The sequence below is a fragment of the Boleophthalmus pectinirostris genome, unplaced genomic scaffold (genome assembly GCF_026225935.1).
Source record: "Boleophthalmus pectinirostris isolate CB_2022bp ecotype Guang Dong unplaced genomic scaffold, ASM2622593v1 HiC_scaffold_22, whole genome shotgun sequence".
NCBI lineage: Eukaryota > Metazoa > Chordata > Actinopteri > Gobiiformes > Gobiidae > Boleophthalmus > Boleophthalmus pectinirostris.
In genome coordinates, this window is record NW_026571190.1 from 27242944 (window position 1) to 27266006 (window position 23063).

Here is a 23063-nt window from a genome sequence, read left to right on the forward strand (position 1 = left end):
TAAAAGCAAAAAAGTGTCCTATCTACAATTACATCAGCCTCTCAAAAATATCGCAATAAATATCGTACCTTTAGATGCATATTGTGACAATATCGTACTGAGAGATTTGGATATCGTTACATCCCTACTTGGAAGGCGATTTTTTTTTTGTAATTTTATGTATTATGATGGGGGAGTTTGATTGTCAGTAGGTTATATTCACAGGTCTATTAAAAAGGGCACAAATAACGCAGGACCCAACTATGTTTTTATTTACACTGGGTCAAAATAACGACTCAGTGTTAAATCAACACACAAAAACCACTGCGAGGTGAAAATATCAGTTGGAGACTACTGCCAAGTGTATGCTCTAAATATTAAGAATAATTGGTAGTCAGGTTGGGCAGTAATATTCACATTTGGGGAAAAGTGGTTTGGTGACCATTTGTTAGAGAGGGTCTGAGAGGGGGGAGGCCAACTGTGCGCAAGAACGTCACATCTGAAAATCCACGCTGCTTTGGCAAAGAGGTGACAGAAGAGAAAACAGAGTAGAGTAAAGAAAACGCCAACTTGCCTTTCTAGTTTCTTAAACAACAACTACTGAGAACACACGGGGAATAGACGAACAACAGTGACTAGGAAGATAAATACTATTCTAAGACGTTTGGATAGGCCAATGCTTTTGGATAACTTTTACGCACGGACCGGTATTTTTTAATACGATGTGTGGATTACTCAAACGCATACCAATGTGATCTGACTAATCTGTTTACACATATTTTACCTATACGAACGTAAAAGCTAACCGGTAAAAGGGATTTCTCAACTGAATCATCGGCGTCACGTCTCCACTCCAGCCTGCACCCGTAATAGAAACACGGATCGCTTCACACTTTGCGCAAAGAGATACTTGTGCCACCCAAACGCGTGTTGCACCTACGGACACTTTTCAATGCTTCAAGGACACTTATCCCGTGGATAGTGTTGTTGTTTACCAGAATGCTGCTTCTCTCTTACTTTTTGGTGCTGGTGTTTCCAGCGGCACTTTTTGCTGCGGCCCAAAGCGCTGGAGATCTGCACGCCTTCAGCCTTCCCCATGCTTCCTTCGACCCAACAGGTATTGACTGAATTAGATTTTCAATTACTAGTAGGTCGAGCCTAAATTATATTTGCAGATACAAATTGGGATCTTTCATTTTTTGCATATTGCACGCTCCATCTATGTAGAAACGGATAAACAAACTAACATTTTATATATCAGCCAATAGAGTGCCTGTACAGAAATAGTATTGTAAGTGCTCTGTACTCTGTACTCGTATTGTAAGTGCTACTGTACCAATGTGTATTTCAGTTTTTCTACATCAAACTCAAAACACTTGCTGCGTACTGTAGCAGCCTATGCGCTATCCGTAAGAGCATGAGTGTTTTAATGAAGTCATTTGGAGAGTGGTGAGTGATTTTCTTCATTAGTAGGCTACAGCTTGCCTTTAAACTATTTTGACTGTAGTCCCAAATGGCAGCCCCATTCTTTACATTGTGAAGTGTAATTGACCAGTGTTATTGGAGCTGCTTTTCAAAGTGGCTTCAGCTGGCCCACCTTTGACCCTTAGTCGTTTGAACCAGTCAAAGCACCAGAACTCACTGCGTCACGCTACCACAAGTGGCTCCTGAGTCACTCAGTGGTAAATGACGGTAAGCTACATGACATCTTCCCTGCATATTCCTGCTGCTGGTAATACAAACATAAGTCTAAAATAGCAGTTTACTGCTCATTCCATAAGTCTGCTTCTGCCACTGAAACCTACTTGAAAGAGAAACATCAAAAGAACGCTTCACTATTTATTTATTTATTTATCTATTTATTTATTTATTTATTGTGAATTTAAAGAGTATTAACCACCTTGCCAACAGTGTCTGTGGCTGGTGTGTAACCCGTGTTTGTTTGTAAACACACAGGCCTTTGTCTGCCTAATATCCACTCTAATGCTTGTGTAACGTGAAGTGTCAGGAAAAATATGCAGCCATTATTTATTTCAATGAACATTTCCATTTTTTGTAGACCCCTGCCTGGTGGTGACTCCTCCATGTATGAGTGAAGCGGACCGCTACAGTCTCGAGGCTCTGAGGAACATCCATCAGATGATGGACGATGACCAGGACGGAGGCATTGAGGTGGAGGAGAGTGTCGAGGTACAGAATTTCTACTAAGGATTTATCACAGGTTTGAGAACAGCTTGTGCCCTCATATGAAAGGTATCAAGGACCAAATTCAATGGATGAATCTTTGACACAGCTTTGAGAGTATATATAATTTATGAATATTTGCCGTACACACTGCTTTTACAATATAGTTCATAAAACTTCCATTTAATGATTATATTGAATGGTTCTCAATGCTTCAAGATTCAAAGTAACAGGTGTAAAAGCAAATGAAAATTGAATGAGTGAAAGAGAGTACTCATACCAATAAGCTTTTCTAAAACCATAGATCACATCAGCCCAAAATCTATATACATTATGCAAAATTAGACAAATTATAAACACAAAAACAAATCTCAATAGGACATTTAACTTGTCTTTTATCTTTTTGTAAGTACAGGGCTTTTTGCTCCTAAAAACACCCTGAAAAAGATGTTTTCATGTATAGGCTGGATTACCTCTTTACAGATGTGACATATATATCTCTATGGAAATATTTATATATATATATATATTTAATGCCATACTGTGGGATTGCAGGCAAAGCAGTAACATCTCCATCATGATGAACAAGTGATTGACCCTACATCTGAGAAGTTATATAGGAAACCTTTAATTTACTATGTTAATTCATCAGTTCATTTATCTGTGATGTACTTGTAGCCATACAGTATGTTCCATAGTGAGCAAAGCAGAGGAGCAGTGCGCCTTAGCGTTTGGAGAATGCAGGACTGGGACACTGTATCCAGGGGCTCAGGTTGCCGTTACTATAGAGACATCAGGGGAGGGGTCTCAACTCATCCCACATGGTCTAAAAATCCTCAAGCATCAAATGAGGCCACAGTTTACAGCCAAGGACAGATTCCAAGACACTCTCACTCAAACACTCACCACACATCAACACCAGTAGAACTAGATAGAACTGCATAAGTCCAAGTCATTCTAAGGTATTTTACATTCAAATAAATAGTGTTAGGAAGTAAAAAATATGAGTACTGAAAATACATATTCAGAGTACTAATTATGAGTAATGATACAGCTACTCTTTCATTTGGTGATATTCAATCTACTTTCCTAAAACCAAAGGAACACATTGCAGGACATGACTACACAGTTTAGGCATCAGACAACATTTTTAGCAAACACTGTTCTTTCAGTGCCTGTATGTGCGATTTTTCCTTCTCTGGGTTAGGGCCAGATACAATAAACATAAATCTGTTTTATCTGTCAGTTCTTTACACTAAAATATAATGCAACTCAATGTAAAAGTATTTTAAGTATTTGTAATACTGTACTCTGAGCCATGTATCAGAAAATGTACAAAATACATTTTAATGTGGGCATTCAGTTTTCTGTAATTAAATACATTTCTTAGCATTCTTCACAATACTGTAAATGATAAATATATAAATGCTTACAGCCTAATCCTCCTAAACTGTATTACTCAAACAGTAAACAGCATGTGTTGGAAAATTGCAGTGTAACCCAATATCCTTCAGTTGCACGTCTTGTTTTTGTGCATACGGTTTCAAAACATTCCATCGTTTCATCAGTATTTCAGACTTGGTATGTTCACTATGGTGCCATGTTTCCATATATCACAACCGTTTTATAATTGTTGCTTCCAAACGACTAAACTAATGAGTTTGTCTCGTGTTTTGAAAGTTCATCATTGAGGACATGAAACAGCAGCAGACCAACAAACACAGTAACCTGCACAGAGAAGACCAGCACATCACAGTAGAAGAACTGTGGAGAGGCTGGAAATCTTCCCAAGGTGTGTGGCAGTGTTTGTAACATAAGTGTACAAATAAAGCAATGTTTTCTCTCAATATCCATATGACTTTTCAGTTCATAACTGGACTCAAGAAGAAGTGCTCCGCTGGCTGAAAGATTTTGTGGAACTACCACAGTATGAAAAGAACTTTAAAGAGTTTAAAGTAACTGGAAATACACTCCCACGGTATGAACAGTTAATGAAATAAACTCTGCCACTTCTGATGCTCTAGATGTCCATTAGCAGAATAACAAGTTTCAACTATCAAACTATCAAAGTATAAATCTGTTCTGTTTTCCAACACAATATACAGGATTGCAGCAAATGAGCCATCCTTCTTGAGTGGACAGCTCAAAGTCCAGGACCAGAGGGACAAGCAGAAGCTCAACATTAAAGCGCTTGATGTGGTGCTCTTTGGACCACCAACAAGTAAGAGTCGATGACACTACATATATTCTTAATGTCCATGTGTAGGCTTTATTGGACACATATAACAGTCAGATGGGGTTGTACAGGCAAATGCTATACCACCAGATCCTTTCACAGCACACTACCTCATCTATTCTTTATTTTTAATTGTAAAATACTTGCACCCATCAGCCATAATATCATAGTCATTGATCTATGTGGGTAGTGTGTTAAATGCTAAATTACTTTAACCACCATAGGTGACTTTTGACTGGTGTATAGTCATAAGTAAAAAGTCATTTAACTGTATTAATCAAAACTATCTCATTGCAGGACCTCATAACTACATGAAAGACCTGCTGCTTATTGTATCCGTGGTCATGGGAATTGGAGGTTGCTGGTTTGCCCAAGCCCAGAACAAAGCAAGCAAGATCCACATTGCCAAGATGATGAAGGATCTAGAGAGCCTCCAGAGTGCGGAGCAGAGCCTCATGGAGTTGCAGGAACAGTTAGTAAAACCCAGTAATCTTCATTGTTGATTGGTGTCCACACTTGTTGAACTGAACGAGTTGTTACGTGAGCAGGCTGGAGCGTGCCCAAGAGGAGAAGCGCAGTGTAGCAGAGGAGAAGCAGAGTCTGGAGGAGAAGATGAGAGATGAGATCATGGGGGCACAGGAGGAGGCCCACCGTCTGCATGAGCTCCGACGAGGAGCAGTCAGCGAACTCAGTCGCCTGAGATATGCTGAGGAAGAACTGGAGCAGGTCAGAGCAACATGCACATGTACTTATTAAGTATATGGACCAAAATAAGAATAGTATACAGTTCAAGTGAAAAAATAAAAAAATCTTCTTTATGGATGTTGACTTTATCACTTTAAAAGAAACTACCAGATCAATATTGGGTATATTGACTTCTACTGATTTAATACTATTTGGATTAATTGTGTTACTTTTGAGCAGTACACAAATGGTAAATGGTCACATTTTTCTATAGCGCTTCAAAGCGCTTTACAACAAGGAACCACTCACCCATTCACACACCCATTCACACACCAGTGTACGCAGACACTGTGGGCAAGGCGGGTTAAGTGTCTTGCCCAAGAACACAACGACAGCATTCATCTGTGGGAGCTGGAATCACACCAGCCAACCTGTGGGTCAGTGGATCTGACTGCTCAACCTGAGATGTTTATGTTGAGAGCTGGATTCGAACCGCCAACCTTCAGATCAGTGGGCGAATGCTCTACCAACTGAACTACTGCCGCCCAAATACTGCTACTGTTCACACACAATTCTGGTAGGTGATATCTGACCCTCCTAACTCTAAAGAGTTACTAATTAATTAAATAAGAGGGTGCTGAATTAACAGAAAAATCAACTGAAAATCTCATTTGACTTTTTTGTTCTATATTTCTGTTTTGATGAAAGGAAATTTTTTTTACAGAACACCTTGAGTTGTCAATTGCATAGTATTTGGTAATATAGTAACTTGTTTTTGCATTTCTTTTGAAAAGGTGCGTGAGGTGCTAAAGCAGGCTGAGAAGGACATGCAGGCAAGCTGGACGGTCTCTGAGGCTCTCCAGCAATGGCTGCAGCTCACACATGAAGTGGAGGTCCAGTACTACAATGTCAAAAAGCACAGTGCTGAACTTCAGCTTGGAACAGCCAAAGAAGAAGTATGGCTGTTTCCTTACAAAGGCTCATTCTGTAAGAAACACACAAATACATAAGTGTAATCATTTGAATTTGTCAGGCAGAAAGAATTAAGAAGAAACGAAGCTCTGTGCTGGGGACTCTTCATGTGGCACACAGTTCATCTCTGGATCAAGTTGACCAAAAGATTCTTGAGGCAAAGTAAGTAATGCAATCTACCAATCTACCCCTAACAAAGCATGTATCTGTCATAATGAACTATTTTTGGTTATCTTGTCCATAGAAATGCTTTATCTGAAGTTACGGCCTGCTTACGAGAGCGTCTTCATCGCTGGCAGCAGATTGAGCGACTGTGTGGCTTTCCAATCATGAGGAATCCAGGTCTGGCAAACCTGACTGCTCAGCTTTACTCTGACCCAACCACCTTTGGTCTGCCACGAGTTTCCCAGTCCGGATGCTTGTACCACAGTGCAGCCCATGGATCTATTGAGGATCTTCTGGAGGAGACACCTATGATACAGCAGATGCCAGGTAAGCACTGACTACTTCTCACTGACTGTACAGGAGTGGAGTTTGGTTGTTTGAATATGTTTTTATTTCCAGTGCCACCTATGAAGTGCTCACCCCAAACTCATCCCTCTCGAGTGTCCAGGACACGCCGCTCTGGTGTTGTCACACAACCTCCAGTGTCCATGATCTCCCCAGACCCTGACCTCCTCATTCCTATACGTGCCCCGTACCCATGCTTTGAGGAGGAGGAAGTACTCCTGCGCAAAACTCTGATAAAGCAGTAAGTCAACATTTGCTAAAAGAGCATGGAACCCATTCTAGAAATTTGCACAGCTTCTTATGGTGGCAATATTGATCTCATATATATCTGTACATGAGTATGTGTGTGTATGGATGTGTATATTATTTACATGTGCATATTTATAATGTGTATACAATATACATGTGTGTAAGGATGTGTGTATTCTTGCATATTCAACATAATTAATAATTTGAATGATTGAACATGGCTGTAGATGTGCATATATACATATGGTGTATAAGTAGGTTACATACAAAACATTTTATATTGTGAATTGAAATTGAATGGAAAAGCATTGCTGATATCCTCCCTGTTTCACACTGTCCACTTTTGCTTGTGATTGCTACTAACCTACACTTACATAATAGTTAAGAAGTAGAGAAAAAAGAAAATAAATCATTGTTTTAAGTAAGTGCAAGTATAACTTGTGTAAATTCAGTGACAGTCAAAGAAGTCAAAAGTTAACATCTTTGATGACAATTTTAATAACCTTCCTCTCTTTATTACTTTCAGAGATTCCCAGGAAAAGTATGCTGACCAAGGTTTCATGACATCACTTTCAGTTGGCAAAATGTATCCCAGTTCTCCTCTTGAAATGCCTCTTCGAAAACCTTACCCAGATGAACCAGAGATGCCAGCAGATGTGTCTCTGACCAAAGTCAGAGATCCAGATGAGCCGATAGAGTCACCAGTTCACAAAGTTTCTATTGAGGAACTAGAGACCATTGTGGATTCAGCCACCAGAAGGATGATCCAGGACAAAGACCTAGATTCCTCTCTTGAGAACCAGTCCTTGAGGGCATCTAGAGAAGAACATCCACTGAAGATGTTTCAGGATATGGGTGAAACTCCTATTGATGCTGCAGTCAAAAAAACCTTTCTTACTGAGTTTGATTCTGATTTTGCCTGTAGAAGACCTGAGCAAGATACACTAGGTGATTTGTCAGACTCTCTGTCAAGAGAAAGAAGTGAGTATCCACGAGATGTTAGGAAGATTATCTGGTCTGAAGTGGAAGCTTCTGACTTGGCTCCACGTAAGCTAACAAGAGGTATGATGGGGACATCAATTGACAGTGTTCCGAGAAAGCTGTTTCGAGATGAAGCAGAGTACTCCTATGAATCACTGCCCAAAAGAATTGGCAGAGACCCAGTGGGGATGTCCTTTGATACAGGTTCAAGGAAAATCTCATGGACAAAAGGAGATTTAGATGCTAAGAAAGTTGGCCTGGACAAAATGATTGAGATGCATCGTAACCCGGCTCGAAAGGTGTCCAGAGAGGAACTAGAGTATCCTTCTGATATTGGCTCCATTCGGATGATCCCTAGAGAGATACCAGTGGATACCTGTTTTACAGCTGAGCGTCAGGAGTATGCTTATGAGCCAGTCAGTCGAAGAATAGTTAGGGAGGACCCTGACATGTCTGCCCCGTCTCTAAGGAGAAGAATACAGAGGATGGTTGACAGTTCTATGGATACTCCTACTAGTAAAATCTCAGCTGATAGAGTTGATGAAATACCTGAGCATCTTCTAATGAGGGAAGACTTGGAAGAAGCAAGCACATTCTCAGGAAGAATCAGTCAACCAGATATAACAGCAACATCCCAGGTGCCATGGAAGTCCTCCGCTGACATTTTCAGTGTTGGTCCATTGAGCCAGCTGGTCTACGATGGGATTTTAGAGAAGTCCTGCCATTCTATGGGCACCACTGCGACTGGTCTCTCTGCCTCCACTCCCAACCTGCAGCAGACTGGTGTGCCCGGGGAGGAGTCCACAGCCCACCTGGCCACACAGGCTTTACATGCAGCTACTGAAGTAGTCCAGGAGACAGCTGAGGAGAAGAACAGGGACAAAGACAAGGGCAAGAAGTCCTTAAAGCTCAAAAATCTCTTTAAAAAGAAACGCGAGTCTAGTCCAGAGAAGTCTCAGAGTGGTCTGCATAAGCTCTGACCCATGCCCATTGTGGTTATTTAGTGTTTTGAGAAAAGTACCATGTTTACTATGTTGACTGTAGTTTTGTAAATTTTGGCTCTTTATTTAATTTAATATTTACTTGATTTATTGTCTTAGACAATCATGTGGGTTAACCACAATTTACTTAATACAAGCATGTACTTTTGAGTTTCAAATGCTGCTATCCCCTTTACATCACTGGACTGTGAGCTGCATCAGATGAGTGCCTTTACTGTAGCCTACACTAGGGCTTTGAGACTGCCACATTGCTTAAACTCTCTCCTTAATCCAATCATTTAATACAAATATAACATCATATAATATTGTTGAAAGACAACAGTTGTATATTTGAAAAGGTTATTATGTTATGTGATACAGTTCATACTTAAGCTATTTTAGCATCGTAAGTCTTTGGTATTATTTAATGCCTTTTTAGTTTAGAATATGTAGTTTTATATTTGTACTGAAAATGAAATTATTTAGATTTGACTTGTAAGAATATTTTATTCACGCTTAGATAATTCTGTTTGTAATAAGGGATAGATAAATTACTATTGAGAGGCAGTTTTATAGCTGAATTTCAGAGTGCAATACTGTTTTTTTGTAAAACAAACAAACAAAAAAGGAATTATACTCCATTATTTTTGTTGTGTAAAGGCTACCTCTCTTTTATTGATTTGTTGTGGCCTATACTTTTGCAAACAGTAACTTTACACTGTGGATATTTTCTGTTTCTCTTGACTTCAGTGTCTGGACACAGAATGTCTTTGTTCAATTCAAAGAATTTGTTTGCTCACATTTAACCCAAATTTAAGACGAAAAAGCTGTCACTACTGTATTTTATCCTTAATACTTTTCCCCGTGTAGGCTGTACTTGATCTCCACTATATACTTCTATTAAGTTTACACATTTGGCAGTTAACTTGTTTTTGAACATACTTTCTTTCTTTTTGATTGATAAAATTCAATCTTTGGACACTGTGAGCCTGTCATTATATGTATGAATGATGCCATCTGCTGGACATTTTTATTAAAGCAGCAACTTTGCTGTAGTCTGTACAATCAATAAACAGTTGTTAAAAAGTATTCAGTTTGAATAATGAATAATTTGAACAATGGCAAATTATTGTAAATTATCTAAAGGCCTATCTATTGCAAAACTTGTTATGTCCTTAGGCAAGGCTCTTCACCCACATTGCCTAGTATGAATGTGATGTGTGTGTGTGTGTGTGTGCGCGCGCGTGTGTGCGTGAGTGTTGGTGGTCAGAGGGGCAGCTTGGCTTTCATCAGTCTGCTTCATAGCAACTGTGGCTACAATACTGTCTTACCACACAGAGTGTGGTGTAAATAAATAATGTACTGTAAAGCGCTTATGGTGTCTTGAAAAGTGCTATATAAATGCAGTGGTTAATTAATAAATTCATTGTCTTTATTTAAATAGCTGGAAACAAATAATCTCTTCACATAGTGAAAAACATAATAATGAATATGTCATGTCATATGACATGGTTAAAGTGGGGAGCTGAGAAAAAAGCATAGGTGGTTTTCCTGTGTCTGTAAGGCTTGTTTCAGATAGGCCAAACAAGGTTTATATTTCTGCTCAACCTGACCTTTCTCTTCACCACATACGCACTTCCACTAACACATTTTAATATGCAAAAACAGGATGTGCTTCTGTCTATCTTTTTTTTTTCGCGTGTTTTTTCTTTATTGTCTTTGTGTTAGCAACTTTATGGTGAAAGTGAAAGTTTAAAGTGAAAGCAAGTTTTTACAGTTTTATAGCAAAATGCAGAACCATGAGCATTTTAACTTGTTTTGAAACTTGTTTTGATCTTGAAAATGGTTTGGTTCTTGCAGATTAATTATTGCAGTTGTTAAACTGTACTTTACAAAACCAACCAGTCCAACAGCTTCTTCTTGTTAAATGGTATATATATTGGATGCTGTATATCTTTTTATCTCTGTATAAATTAAATCAATCAAGTACATGAGTAAACAGTGAAAAAGCTTTGTTTATTATTGTAATTTACGACAATAAATTATCAGCCTGATGCTACTGAATTTTCCTTTCCATGGCTCCAAACACCACAGTAGTTAAACACAGATCCTTATCCTAAAAGCACAGAGAAATAAAATTAATACTGTAAAGACAATATGTTTCTAGTCAATTCAATACATACCTGAAGTCCTCTGGTATGAAGTCTGGCATCTGAAAAACATAATATGGTTTAAGTTTAAGAATGTTGGTGAACAGAACAGATGAACATAACAATGTTTTACCATGTTTCTGACAAAGATGATACAGCAGAATGAAGCACACATTGCAGAAAAGGACCACAGCCCCTGGCACCAGTATTGCCCTCCACACAGGGTCATGATGAGACAGTGGAGTTTTATGGGACACTAACACTTCAGAGGATTCTGAAACTTAAAAAAAGTACATCTAAATATATGTTCTAATAAATAAAATACACTGCTGTAAATTTGAAACAAAAGAGGGTTTCCAATGCCATGCTGACCTTGCAGCTTGTTGTGATGTGAAAATAGTTAATAATAAAAAGTAATCATTATCAACTGTCTTTCTAATTAGTGAATGCATTAAATTACATCTCTAAATGTAATGCATCACCTTTATATTTCATGGAATAAATTAAAACTGAAGGGGAAAAAACACATACTTAAAGTTAGCTGTGTTGATACATTCCCATAACCATATTTGTACTTTTTCTGGAGATAACTCGTTCCATCTTCCTCAAGTGTGACTGTTTCAGTTCCACAGTAGTACAAGCCCTCATCTGACTCTGTGACATTACTGATGAGCAGATCGTAGGAATTGGATGAGTCGTTCTTCACAAATTGAAAACGAGGCAAAGGGATCATCCAGCTCAGAGGATCATTCCGTAAATCATGTAAATACTTGGTCCGTAGTTTCAGAACCAAAGTGGGCTGGTACATGTGGGAGCAGTTCCGATACCACATCACCAGAACCCCACTTGCTGTTGTACAATCACAGTAGAGCATGACGTCTTCTCCAAGTTGTACCCTCACATCCACAACTGAGCCAGAGACCACAAGATGCTCAGTGTACACCAACCCTGCACAGAATCAAATCACTATATCGTTATGTTCAGATTGCACAGAGAACAATCATAAAAAGAATGACTGGATTGATTTACCCATAAATATAAGGAGTGCATTCATCTTGTGGCTCGTGAGGTACCAAACAGAGGAGCTCTTTGTGTTACTGCTGCTAAAGAAACGAAACTGAGCACTGGCTGGTCCAATGCAAAGGTCTTCTGTGTGGTTGCTGTGGTAACCTCGCACCGTGTTAAACAGGTTTAGATCATGAAACAATGGAAATATATTATAACTTACTTTTTTCTTGAAAGTGTTCCTTCGGTGGTCTCCTGCTGTGCATTAAGAATAGCACCCGGTCTGCTCTGTAAACTCATTATGTCCATTAACATACAATCAAGTTAACATTAGAAAACACTTTATTTCCATCCATCCATTTTCTTCCGCTTATCTTTATTTTATTTCCTATTACTATTATCTTCGTCTTTGAGTGTCCAAAAAAGTGCCATATAAGTCTGATTTATTATTTTATTATTTATTGACATATGCTGTTTTGTGTAGAGTAACAAATATATGTGTGTGTGCATATACTATTTTTGTCTTTCAGAATACTGTGAAATAGCAGAAAACTACATTCAAACAAACTTTAACAATAAATATACTTCTTGATTTTTTAAGTATAAAAGTACTTCATGCTCTAGAAGTCTTGACAGCAGAGTATGTGCAGAAGTCAGCACTGGAGCCTGTTTTCTTTGGTCTTTGTGAGGTTTGATGGATTTCTAAAGTAGCATAACAGACATCTTCATCCTGAAATTTCAAATTACAAAAGAGGTGTAAGAAGAAAAATGGCTCCACTTTGAGTAAAAAGTATGAAGTCAGAGGAAAACTGCCACTCAAGGGTAATTTTTGTTATAAAGATGTAACATAAAATCTTCCCAAAATATTGATTGAGATGTAGAATGGAATGAATGTTTAAATGCTTGTATGAACGAAATAACAATATAAGTTAATAATGGAGAAAACACTAACAGCATAGTTGACCTACTTAGAAAACGAGACCCTTTCCTGTTATTTAGCAACAGGTTTTGGTAAAAGGAAATAGACTGACCACAAATGTCCTATCAAAACCAAAGTAGCAAATACATACATGTTATACTGAAAGATGCAAGTCTGTATGTTGAACAAGAAGTTGCATGAACATTCAAAGTATTCAAGTATTCAGAGCTAACTTTTACCATTTCACCATTTGATTCTTCATTCAATTTAGTGTCAACTGTGCTCCTTTTGTCTGCAAAATAAACAAAAACTACATAAGTATTCTTGCATGCATGATGAAAAACTGTTGCTACATGATTAGATTATATATTTACTCTTTTGGTAGCAGCGCACACACAACGTGATCAGACAGGACAGAAGAGCTAAAGTTGGACACAAAGAGTACAGCAGTGTCCAGCAGATGTCACAGTCCTTTGGGTTAGGCTTTGACATATTCATATCAGTGGTCACAGCAGATTCTAAAAAACACAGACACGAATATCATATTTTCTTCTTATTATAGAGTGAATAATATTATAGTACTCACTAAGTTGTACTCTTGTTGTGGCATTTCCGAAAGTGAACACATCAGTTGGAGATATTGCATTATTTATTTCCCGCAGTTTGCGAGTCTCAGTTGCACAAAAATACAAGCCTTGATCTGATTCGCTGACATTGGTAATTTTCAGATCGTAGGATTTTGATGAATGATTTTTCACAAAATGGAAACGAGGCTGTGGACTCATTAGTTCAGTCATACCGGGTGAGTAGGATTTCTTCACTTTCAAAACCGACGTCTGGTTGGCATGGGAAGCATTTCTAAACCAAACTATGAGTGTCCCAAGCTCTAATGAACAATCACAAAACAAAGTGAGGTTTTGTCCTGGTCTCACTTCAACCACAGATGCCCAGGCCAAGGGCTGCACAATACCTGAAAGAAGATGCACAAATTAAGTTAAATACATTTTCTTTAAATGCCACAAGATTACTTAAGATTACCACATATCAAAAGTATCATAATCATCTCCATCGATGTGTTTGTGCTGAGACAAACATCAGCTCACATACAATCTTGAATGCAGTGTTTTTGCTTTTAAAGGAAATGTAAATGCTGACTTAGCCAAACAAATGGAGCACTGAATTGTTGGGTGGGTGTGTTTGACACAATTTTTTTACAGAGTGAATAACATGACTTTTTATTTGTAAATGAATGAATACCTTAATATAATAATAATACTATTATTATTATAGAACAATTGAGCTGCATTTTTCAGATTTAACAAAAAACATATTGAGATAAAAACTATCTTGACTCTCACTGTCTTTTTCAAACTGATTAGTGTTTTCAATTGTCACAAAAGTTGTCCAGAAAGATGATTACATTTGAACTGCTGTGGCTTTGTACACCACTGTGGGGCCAACCTGAACCACAGATCTTCAGAGAAAGGGGAAGTCTTACTCAACTGAAACCTGCCACTTTGCCATTATTCTCCTCAGAAGTCTTACACTGGTGGTATGTTGACTCCTCTTCAATTCTAGTGTTTACTTCATTTAGGTTAGGATAGTTTATGTGGCATTTGTAATTAAAAACACAGAGTAGATAGTCAAAGTTCAAAGTGCATTGTTCAAGTTTATAAAACTTTGTGGGAAGAAGCTATGGTGTTTGATGGAGCGATAACTTCTTCCAAAACATGTTTCTGTCAGAGCCGCACAGTGATAGAACCAACCAGAAAGCTTTTAATGGTGCAACAACAAAAGTACAGCAGGATCTTCAAGTTCCTTGTGAATTCTTTTCTGCAAAAAGAAGGATGCTGCTAAGTCTTCTCAACAACGTTAGTAGATCATTAGATATGATCAGACCAAGAACTTTACACTCTTACACAATTTGAACATCAACATCAGCAATTACAACAAGCAGGTGTTCAGAGTTAAGACTGAAATCGATTACAAGTTCAGATTTTAGATCTGATTATTCTCATGCCAACCAGCTGTCATTGGTTTTAAAAGTGAAGAAACCCGACTCACCCTCTATTTATTTGTTTTCTAGTGTCAGATTCCTGTGATGTTACACTGATGTCTGATCATGACCCTGTGTGTAATTTATAAAGAACAAAGAGTTTACAAATTTATTGATCCACAAGAGAAATTATTTGGACACAGTAGCTCCCATATCACAATATAACATAATAACAAAGAGAAAAAAATATAAATGGTATTAAGAATGATTCAGGATTAATAACAATTATGATAAAGAGTAATATTTACCAAAATATTAATTTAAAACAGCATAATTTTCAAGTAGAACATGCATACATCAGGTTACAGATAAAGCAAGGTGACATAACAGTGACATAACTAAAGTGTCTCAATGGAGAAGACATGATGTAAAATATGATATGGGTCCAGGACAGGCACGAGCGCTCAAATGCTCAAAGAGCTGTTGCCCCATGCTGATACGGACGCACAATATAATATAATTGCTTTTGTTTCATGGATACTGAATGTGAATAATAGAAAAGCATTTACAAAATGAGTAAACATTTTTAAGGTAGCTGATTTTAAGTCTGAACATTTTAAAAATATACGTTGATAGCAAACTCCACACTGTTTAGTTGAAATGGCAGATATAAAGAATCCAAATAAGAAGCTCTGCACGGCCTAATTTTTAGACAAAACTCTTTACAAATACTGGGCAGTGGCCAACAAGTTTTGTATTCATTTGTTAAAGAGATGCCAAAAAGTGTGGAAGAAAATATATAGTTGGACACAACTATTTTTCAGTATTTTATTCTGCTTTTCAGTCTTGAGAAGTTTTAATGGCAGAATATGTGCTGAAATCAGAGTCGGGGGTCTTTTTCTTTCTCTTTGGTCTTTGTGATGCTTGGCGGATTTCTAAAGCAGCGTAACACACATCTCCATCCTAGAAATGACATTCACCAAATGTATTAAAACTTATAACACCAAACAGAGTCAAAATGTCCAAGTGTTACCTCGCTCTGGCTCATCTGAACTCTGGGTTCTGCTCTTTTTATGGCTACAAAATATAGAACATTTTCACAAAACACGTCAAAACACAATACAAAGTTATTTGTATGATATCAGATTGAAGTGTAAATAACAATTTGGATGTGTTTTTTAAAATTACTTTTTACATTAAAGTATACTTGGTTGAGTAATTTATTTATATGCATTTCAAACTATGTAGTATTAATGTACCTTGTTTACAGCATTCTGAATAAAGCACAAACACAAGCAGCAGAGTGGACAGAAGGGTCAGGGCTGGACACAGAGAAAACAGCAGAATCCAGCACACCCCACACTCCTCAGACTTCATAGATTCACTGGACTCTGGATTAGGCAAAAACTATATTCAGTACTATATAACTATTTAAAGGAGGTACAAGGTATAATTATTTACTGTCTGTACATTATTACATAGTGTATTCATTTAATATTACACCAACCAGGAATTTTTCTGAAAATTTTGATGATTGAATATTTCACTGTTAACTTATATTAAGTTAAGTTATAATATATTCAATATTTCACTTACTAAATAATATTCTTCTTGTGACAGTTCCATTGGCATACACAAATGTGTATTTCATACCATTTGTCTTTGTGTCCAAAACTTGAGTGGTCTCAGTTCCACAATAGTATGAGCCTCCATCATTTTCTGTGATATTAGTGATGTGAAGGTTATAGCAGTTAGATTTGGAGTCCTTCACAAACTCAAACCGAGGCAGTGGATTCTTCCAGTTTGAAATGTAATTTTGATCTTTTAGGGCAAAACTGTCTTTCCTAGTTTTCAGAACCATTGGGGGATGGTTTGGGTCAGAACAGTTGCGGTACCACACTGTGTAGACTCCAGTAGAACATGTGCAGTCACAGTACAAAGTGATGTTCTGTCCAGGTTTCACTGTCACATCCAAAACTGACCCAGAAACCCACGGACCAAGAACAGCCGCTCCTGAAAGACAGTCACACAGAGAGTTAAAGCACACACATTAGGGCTGGAGGATTGGACAAAAAAATGTTTTGCCTTATTAAAACAGATACAAATGACTTTCAATATTAATTTCCTGAATGTAACACAATAGAGACTTTTAATTATTACTATTTAACACAAGAAACATAATGTACATTGAAAATAGAAAAAAATGTGTCTCTCTCCAAAATCTGAAATCTGCTCCAAACAAGATTTTAGTGACAAAAAATGTAGGTGAAGGTGGCTGTCGACCTCTAAAAAGACTCAAGCCTACAACTGATAATTACAAATGACTAAAGCTTGATCTTCACTAAAGCTGGATTCATTGCACAGCTCTAATACTCACAAAACTGAATGTAAACTTACCGCATATCACAAACAGAAGACACACATGCCCCTCCATCAGGCCATCAGTGTCTACGGATAAAGCCACGCCACGCTTGCGGCCAGGTTATTTGTGTTACCCAAACACAAATGTGATTGGTTATCTGAATGGAACATTTAGACCTGTGGTGGTTTGAGACACCTTCTAGTGGAAACAACTGAAGTTGAAACAATTCAGATGATGACACTTTTAACAAATGCATGTTGACAAGAACTATTTTAATTTTAATTTTAGGAACACTGTGTATTAATTACCATTAAACATTTCTCTAGGTTTTCTGTATGCCAGAATTAGCCAAGAAGAAAATTTTTTATCCGTAGTCCAATGACAGATGATGATGATGAAGAATACAATGCAAACAGTAATAAGCAATTACATATTGAAATAGTCAAAATATTAGAAGAAGGAGACAATAAGGAGACAATAACAGACAGACATATTGGACAAGGAGCCCCCAGGGACATGAATGAAAAGATTGAATGAGAAGATTCAAATTCTGAAAAAAAAGTATCAAATCACCTGTAAAAAACTGAACTGTAAATAAATTATAATGAAAATACATGGATACATACATGGAAGAATAACATGGATAATGAAATGGTTCAAGTGAGCCTTCAAAAATGTAATTACAAATTGCACATTATATAGTTTCTATATACTTAAACTTATACTAAAACTTAATTAGCTTTAATAAAGCATGAAAAAAGACTTCATTTATGAAGAACAAGTTTTTATTAAGACTCAGGATTAATAACTACTTAATTAATACCCTAACTACTAAACTAAGTTAGTTCATAATGAATGATCTCTGTCTTTATCCTTTATTAAGGCTAATGCTATTAGTACATTCATCAAAAGCATTTAATGAATGTAATTATAATGACAAGTATTTTGCCTCCTTGTTTTTATAAATGAGCCACACAATTACTAATGTATTTAAAACATAGCATAATTTTCAAATAACATGCATACATCAGGTTACAGAGAAAGCAAGGTGACAAAACAGGAACTAATGTGCCTTAATGGAGAAGACATGATGTAAAATATAACATGGGTCCAGGACAGGCACGAGCGCTCAAATGCTCAACCAGCTGCTTCCCCATGCTGATACGGATGCACAATATAGTACAATTGCTTTTGTTACATGAATATTAAAAAAAAAAAGTTTTACAGAATGAGTAAACATTTTAAGGTTAAATTGACATCCAGGATGACTATCCGTTTAAAAAAATATACCCTGATAGCAAACTCTACATTGTTTAGTTCAAATAGCAGATATAAAGAATCCAAATAAGAAGCTCTGCATGGCCTCACTTTTAGAAACAATTGTTCACAACTTCTGGGCAGTGGCAAATAAGTTTTACATTCATTTGTTAAAAAGATGCAAAAAATGTAGGTTGGTTCAAATGAACTAATGTAAAGTTATGAAGTTATGTCAAGGAAATATACAGTTTGAGACATCAACAAGACATGACAAATCTATTTTTCAGTAATTCTTTGCATTTCATTCTTGAGAGGTTTTGATGGCAGAATATGTGCTGAAATCAGAGTTGGGGGTCTTTTTCTTTCTCTTTGGTCTTTGTGATGCTTGGCGGATTTCTAAAGCAGCGTAACACACATCTCCATCCTAAAAATGACATTCACCACATGTATTAAAACTTATAACACCAAACAAAGTCAAAATGTACACGTTACCTCGCTCTGGCTCATCTGAACTCTGGGTTCTGCTCTTTTCATGTCTACAAAATATAGAACATTTTCACAAAACACTTCAAATACATACAAGTTATTTGTATGATAACAGATTGAAGTGTACTTAACTATTGTAATTAACTAATAACAACTTGGATGTGTTTTTTACTTACTTTTTACATCATTTATCTGTTATTATGATCTGCCTGATGTGAGTTTTACAGCATCATGTCAGTTATACGCTTATGACGCCATAGTGTATGTGTATGCAAAAACAAAGCAGGCTGCCGAAAACCTGTCATCTGTAATGGTGACAGTCTGTGATTGGTTAAAAAACTAATGTTTACATCTCAATGTGACTAAAACTATGTGTATGTTTTTCTTGAAATCTGTAAACGGAGAGAGAGAGAGAGATCCAATAGTTATGGTAGATGGGCAGCCATACAAGTGGTAATACAAGAGTCACAATGGACTCTCAATTATCATTTAAAAGGCATATCAAAATGTGAGAAACAAAATTAATTTTAAACACATTAGAAGAAATTTAACTACAGCTGTTTAAAAATAGTATGTAAATGCCACCATTCTGTCTCATATAAACTACTGTCTGATGAGCTGGAGCCAGGCAAACAAAACCACACAGCTGCCTATAAAAAGGCTCTACAAGTAAACTCTGGAAACATCAACAACAATACTGAGCAAATATAATTTTTTAAATTGGGAAAACGTAATGATTTATTCAGACATTATTCTGCTCTGTAAGACCCTCCATGATCTTGCTTCACCCCCATTAAAAGAGTTACATACAGTTCAATAATATTCCGTAATATTCACAGATCTTAATATCTTTGTCATGTGTGATGGTCTGAAAGTTATTGTGCCTATATCCTATCAACCTGCCAATGGTACTACAGATGAAAATTAGCCAGCATGGCTACCTCTGGCACATTTACATGCTGTACTAAGACATGTTGATCAATGTGCACTGTTCCATATTTAATAAATAAACATAAACTTTAAATCATACTTTTTGGTTGAGTCATTTCTTCATATGCATTTCAGACTATGTAGTATTAATGTACCTTGTTTACAGCATTCTGAATAAAGCACAAACACGAGCAGCAGAGTGGACAGAAGGGTCAGGGCTGGACACAGAGAGAAAACAGCAGAATCCAGCACACTCCACACTCCTCAGACTTCATAGGTTCACTGGACTCTGGATTAGGCAAAAACTATATTCAGTACTATATATAACTATTTAAAGGAGATATGTTATTATGGAATACTGAAATAAGTTAGTGTGGGTAGTACGTACTGTATTTTAATTTGAATATTAAGTCATGTAAACAAGCCATTTTTCTGAAAATATTTTTATGCTTGGAATATTTCACTATTAAGTTCTTTCTTTAAAATATAAATTAATATTGCACATACTTACTAAATACTATTCTTGTTATGGTATGTCCATAGGTGTACACAATTTCAGGTGTTACACCGGTTTCATTTTTGTCCAAAACTTTAGTGGTCTCAGTTCCACAATAGTATGAGCCTCCATCATTTTCTGTGATTTTACTGATGTGCAGGTTAAAGCAGTTAGATTTGGAGTCCTTCACAAACTCAAACTGAGGCAGTGGATCCTTCCAGTTTGACCCATAGTTCTTTCTAGTTTTCAGAACCATTGGGGGATGGTTTGGGTCAGAACAGTTGCGGTACCACACTGTGTAGACTCCAGTAGAACATGTGCAGTCACAGTACAAAGTGATGTTCTCTCCAGGTTTCACTGTCACATCCAAAACTGACCCAGAAACCCACGGACCAAGAACAGCCGCTCCTGAAGGACAGTCACACAGAGAGTTAAAGCACACACATTAGGGCTGGAAGATTAGTCAAAATTATTTTTTTTTGCCTTATTAAAACATTAAAATTAAAAATAGATTTCAACATTAATTTGCTGAACACAGCACAACACATACTTTTAATTATTACTATTTAACACAAGAAACATTTGATACATAGAAGTCATAGTTCTTACTCCAAAGTCTGAAATCTGCTCCAAACAAGATTTTAGTGACAAAAGATGTAGGTGAAGGTGGCTGTAGACCTCTAAAAAGACACAAGCCTAAAACTGATAATTACAAATGACTAAACCTTGATCTTCACTAAACCTGGATTCACTGCACAGTTCTAATACTCAAAACTGAATGTAAACTTACCGCATATCACAAACAGAAGACACACGTGTCCCTCCATCAGACTCGCTCAGCCACCCCACCCTCGCTTGTCACCATCTTATAAGAAGCCAAGTGTGTTACCCAAACACAAATGTGATTGGCTATTTCAATGGAACATTTAGATTTGTGGTGGTTTGAGACACTTTCTAGTGGAAACAACTGAAATTGAAACAATTCAGACCATAGAAATAAGGCATAACTAAATTGAAGACACTCTTAACAAATGCATGTTGACAAGAACAATTTTAATTTTAATTTTAGGAACACTGTGTACTAATTACCATTAAACATTTCTCTAGGTTTTCTGTATGCCAGAATTAGCCAAGAAGACAATTTTTTTTATCCATAATCCAATGACAGATGTTGATGAAGAATACAATGCAAACAGTAATAAGCAATTACATAGTGAAATTGTCAAAATATTAGGAGTAGGAAAAATAAGGAGACAATAACACGCAGACACATTGGACAAGGAGCCCCCAGGGACATGAATGAAAAGATTGAATGAGAAAATTCAAATCCTGAATAAAATTATCAAATCACCTGTAGAAAACTGAACTGTAAAATAATTATAATGAAAATACATGGATACATACATGGAAGAATAACATGGATAATGAAATGGTTCAAGTGAGCCTTCAAAAATGTAATTACAAATTGCACATTATATAGTTTCTATTGCAATAGTTGTCTTAACAGTCAATCTCAATCTTTGTGTACCTGCAGTCTGCATTTCTTCAGTCATTTCCTGGTCCTATTTTACACTTTGATCATTTTGGTTTTCTGCAAATACCACCCCAATATGGGACAGCAGTTTGTCTATCATTGCCACTTTAGTTAGATCACTTATGGCTATTTGTTTTCAAACTTACAAGTCTATAACATATTTTCATTTAGCACTCTGTGTTTTAATGAAAGACTTGATTAACTGGACAATCAGAACAAGTTGTTTCAAGAAATCTGATATTGTAAGTAAAGTAAACGTTGGTTGTGACAAGTTTACTCTGTGAACAACCTGATGAAATCCTCATAGATGGCGATAATGCACATGTTTGTAAATGTATCACTATTTGCAGAACAGACCACAACAGTTCCCACATTGTCAAAACACCTCACCCAAGTCGCCCCTTATGTCATAAGTGGTTTTCATAGAAAAATGTGATACAAATTGTTTTACAGTCATTAAAACCAATCCCACATGCCCCTTCAGTTCAGTCATTTCTTTGTAGGTCTTCCGACATCTGTACCACAGATGAGGGCCAAAGTACTAGAAAGATGGTGTGAGTGTGTCCTGATTTTGGAGATGACTAGGAGCCTGCAGAAGCCATGTGGGGTCCTTAGGTGTTCATGGAATTTAAAAAGAGATGCAGAGATTTAAAGCTGCATATAATCTGTATTACTGACGAAGTTAATTCCATGCCTTCTGATGACACTGCCAAGAGAGACCACATACACGTTAAAAAGTACAAACCCTAAAATGGAACCCTAGGGCACACCACATGTGATTTTATAGAACTGGGAGGATAAATGTTCTATCTGTGAGATAGGGTGTAAACCAGGGGTGGGCAAACTTTCTGGCTCACGGGCCACATAGGGTCCTAAAGTTTGACTGAAGGGCCGGACAGAAGACAGGACTTAACGTGTTAAGAGCTCAGATTCATAACATTCTTATTCACATTTAACTAGGACTTCAGACACGCGCTACACGTTTCATCACTGCTGTGAAAGATTCAGAACACATAAAACTGTTGAGACCTGTTCCACTGCACACCACAAGTGACTATATATCGTGAGCTCACCGTTTTTGAATATGACTGGTAACAGCTCAACAACAATGCTCACGCCAAACAACTACAAATTTACACCTGTGAGTGTGGTA

At 37.0% G+C, this 23063-nt stretch overlaps 3 protein-coding genes and 1 long non-coding RNA gene across 5 annotated transcripts; 1 reads left to right on the plus strand and 3 right to left on the minus strand.

Moving 5' to 3' along the window:
- Window positions 1-576: 576 nt before the first annotated feature.
- LOC110172602 (stromal interaction molecule 2-like) lies at window positions 577-9813 on the plus strand. The gene is made up of 12 exons (XM_055158053.1): window positions 577-1096; window positions 2039-2169; window positions 3844-3955; window positions 4051-4141; window positions 4269-4384; window positions 4697-4871; window positions 4948-5125; window positions 5878-6039; window positions 6117-6217; window positions 6300-6547; window positions 6620-6806; window positions 7341-9813. Exons 1-12 carry the CDS (start codon window positions 979-981, stop codon window positions 8773-8775), a joined length of 3054 nt encoding a protein of 1017 aa, XP_055014028.1. The 5' UTR covers window positions 577-978; the 3' UTR covers window positions 8776-9813.
- Window positions 9814-10772: 959 nt separating this feature from the next.
- On the minus strand, window positions 10773-12543 carry LOC110172603 (uncharacterized). 2 transcript variants are annotated; one of them, XM_020938493.2, is made up of 6 exons: window positions 12154-12543; window positions 11955-12025; window positions 11457-11873; window positions 11059-11205; window positions 10959-10987; window positions 10773-10891 (listed from the first exon to the last, which is right to left on the minus strand). In XM_020938493.2, exons 1-6 carry the CDS (start codon window positions 12243-12245, stop codon window positions 10832-10834), a joined length of 816 nt encoding a protein of 271 aa, XP_020794152.2. In that variant the 5' UTR covers window positions 12246-12543; the 3' UTR covers window positions 10773-10831. The 2 variants fall into 2 exon arrangements, with proteins under 2 accessions (XP_020794152.2, XP_055014027.1); XM_055158052.1 differs by having other exon boundaries at window positions 11955-12085.
- Window positions 12544-15057: 2514 nt separating this feature from the next.
- LOC110172570 (uncharacterized) lies at window positions 15058-17401 on the minus strand. The gene is made up of 5 exons (XM_055158552.1): window positions 17243-17401; window positions 16442-16858; window positions 16105-16236; window positions 15879-15922; window positions 15058-15808 (listed from the first exon to the last, which is right to left on the minus strand). The coding sequence occupies exons 1-5, from the start codon at window positions 17277-17279 to the stop codon at window positions 15686-15688; spliced, it is 753 nt and encodes a 250-aa protein (XP_055014527.1). The 5' UTR covers window positions 17280-17401; the 3' UTR covers window positions 15058-15685.
- A 759-nt stretch (window positions 17402-18160) lies between these two features.
- LOC110172567 (uncharacterized) lies at window positions 18161-20106 on the minus strand. Its single transcript, XR_002319128.2, has 3 exons — window positions 20036-20106; window positions 18957-19000; window positions 18161-18888 (listed from the first exon to the last, which is right to left on the minus strand). It is a non-coding gene; the product is annotated as an uncharacterized LOC110172567 (long non-coding RNA).
- Window positions 20107-23063: the final 2957 nt, after the last annotated feature.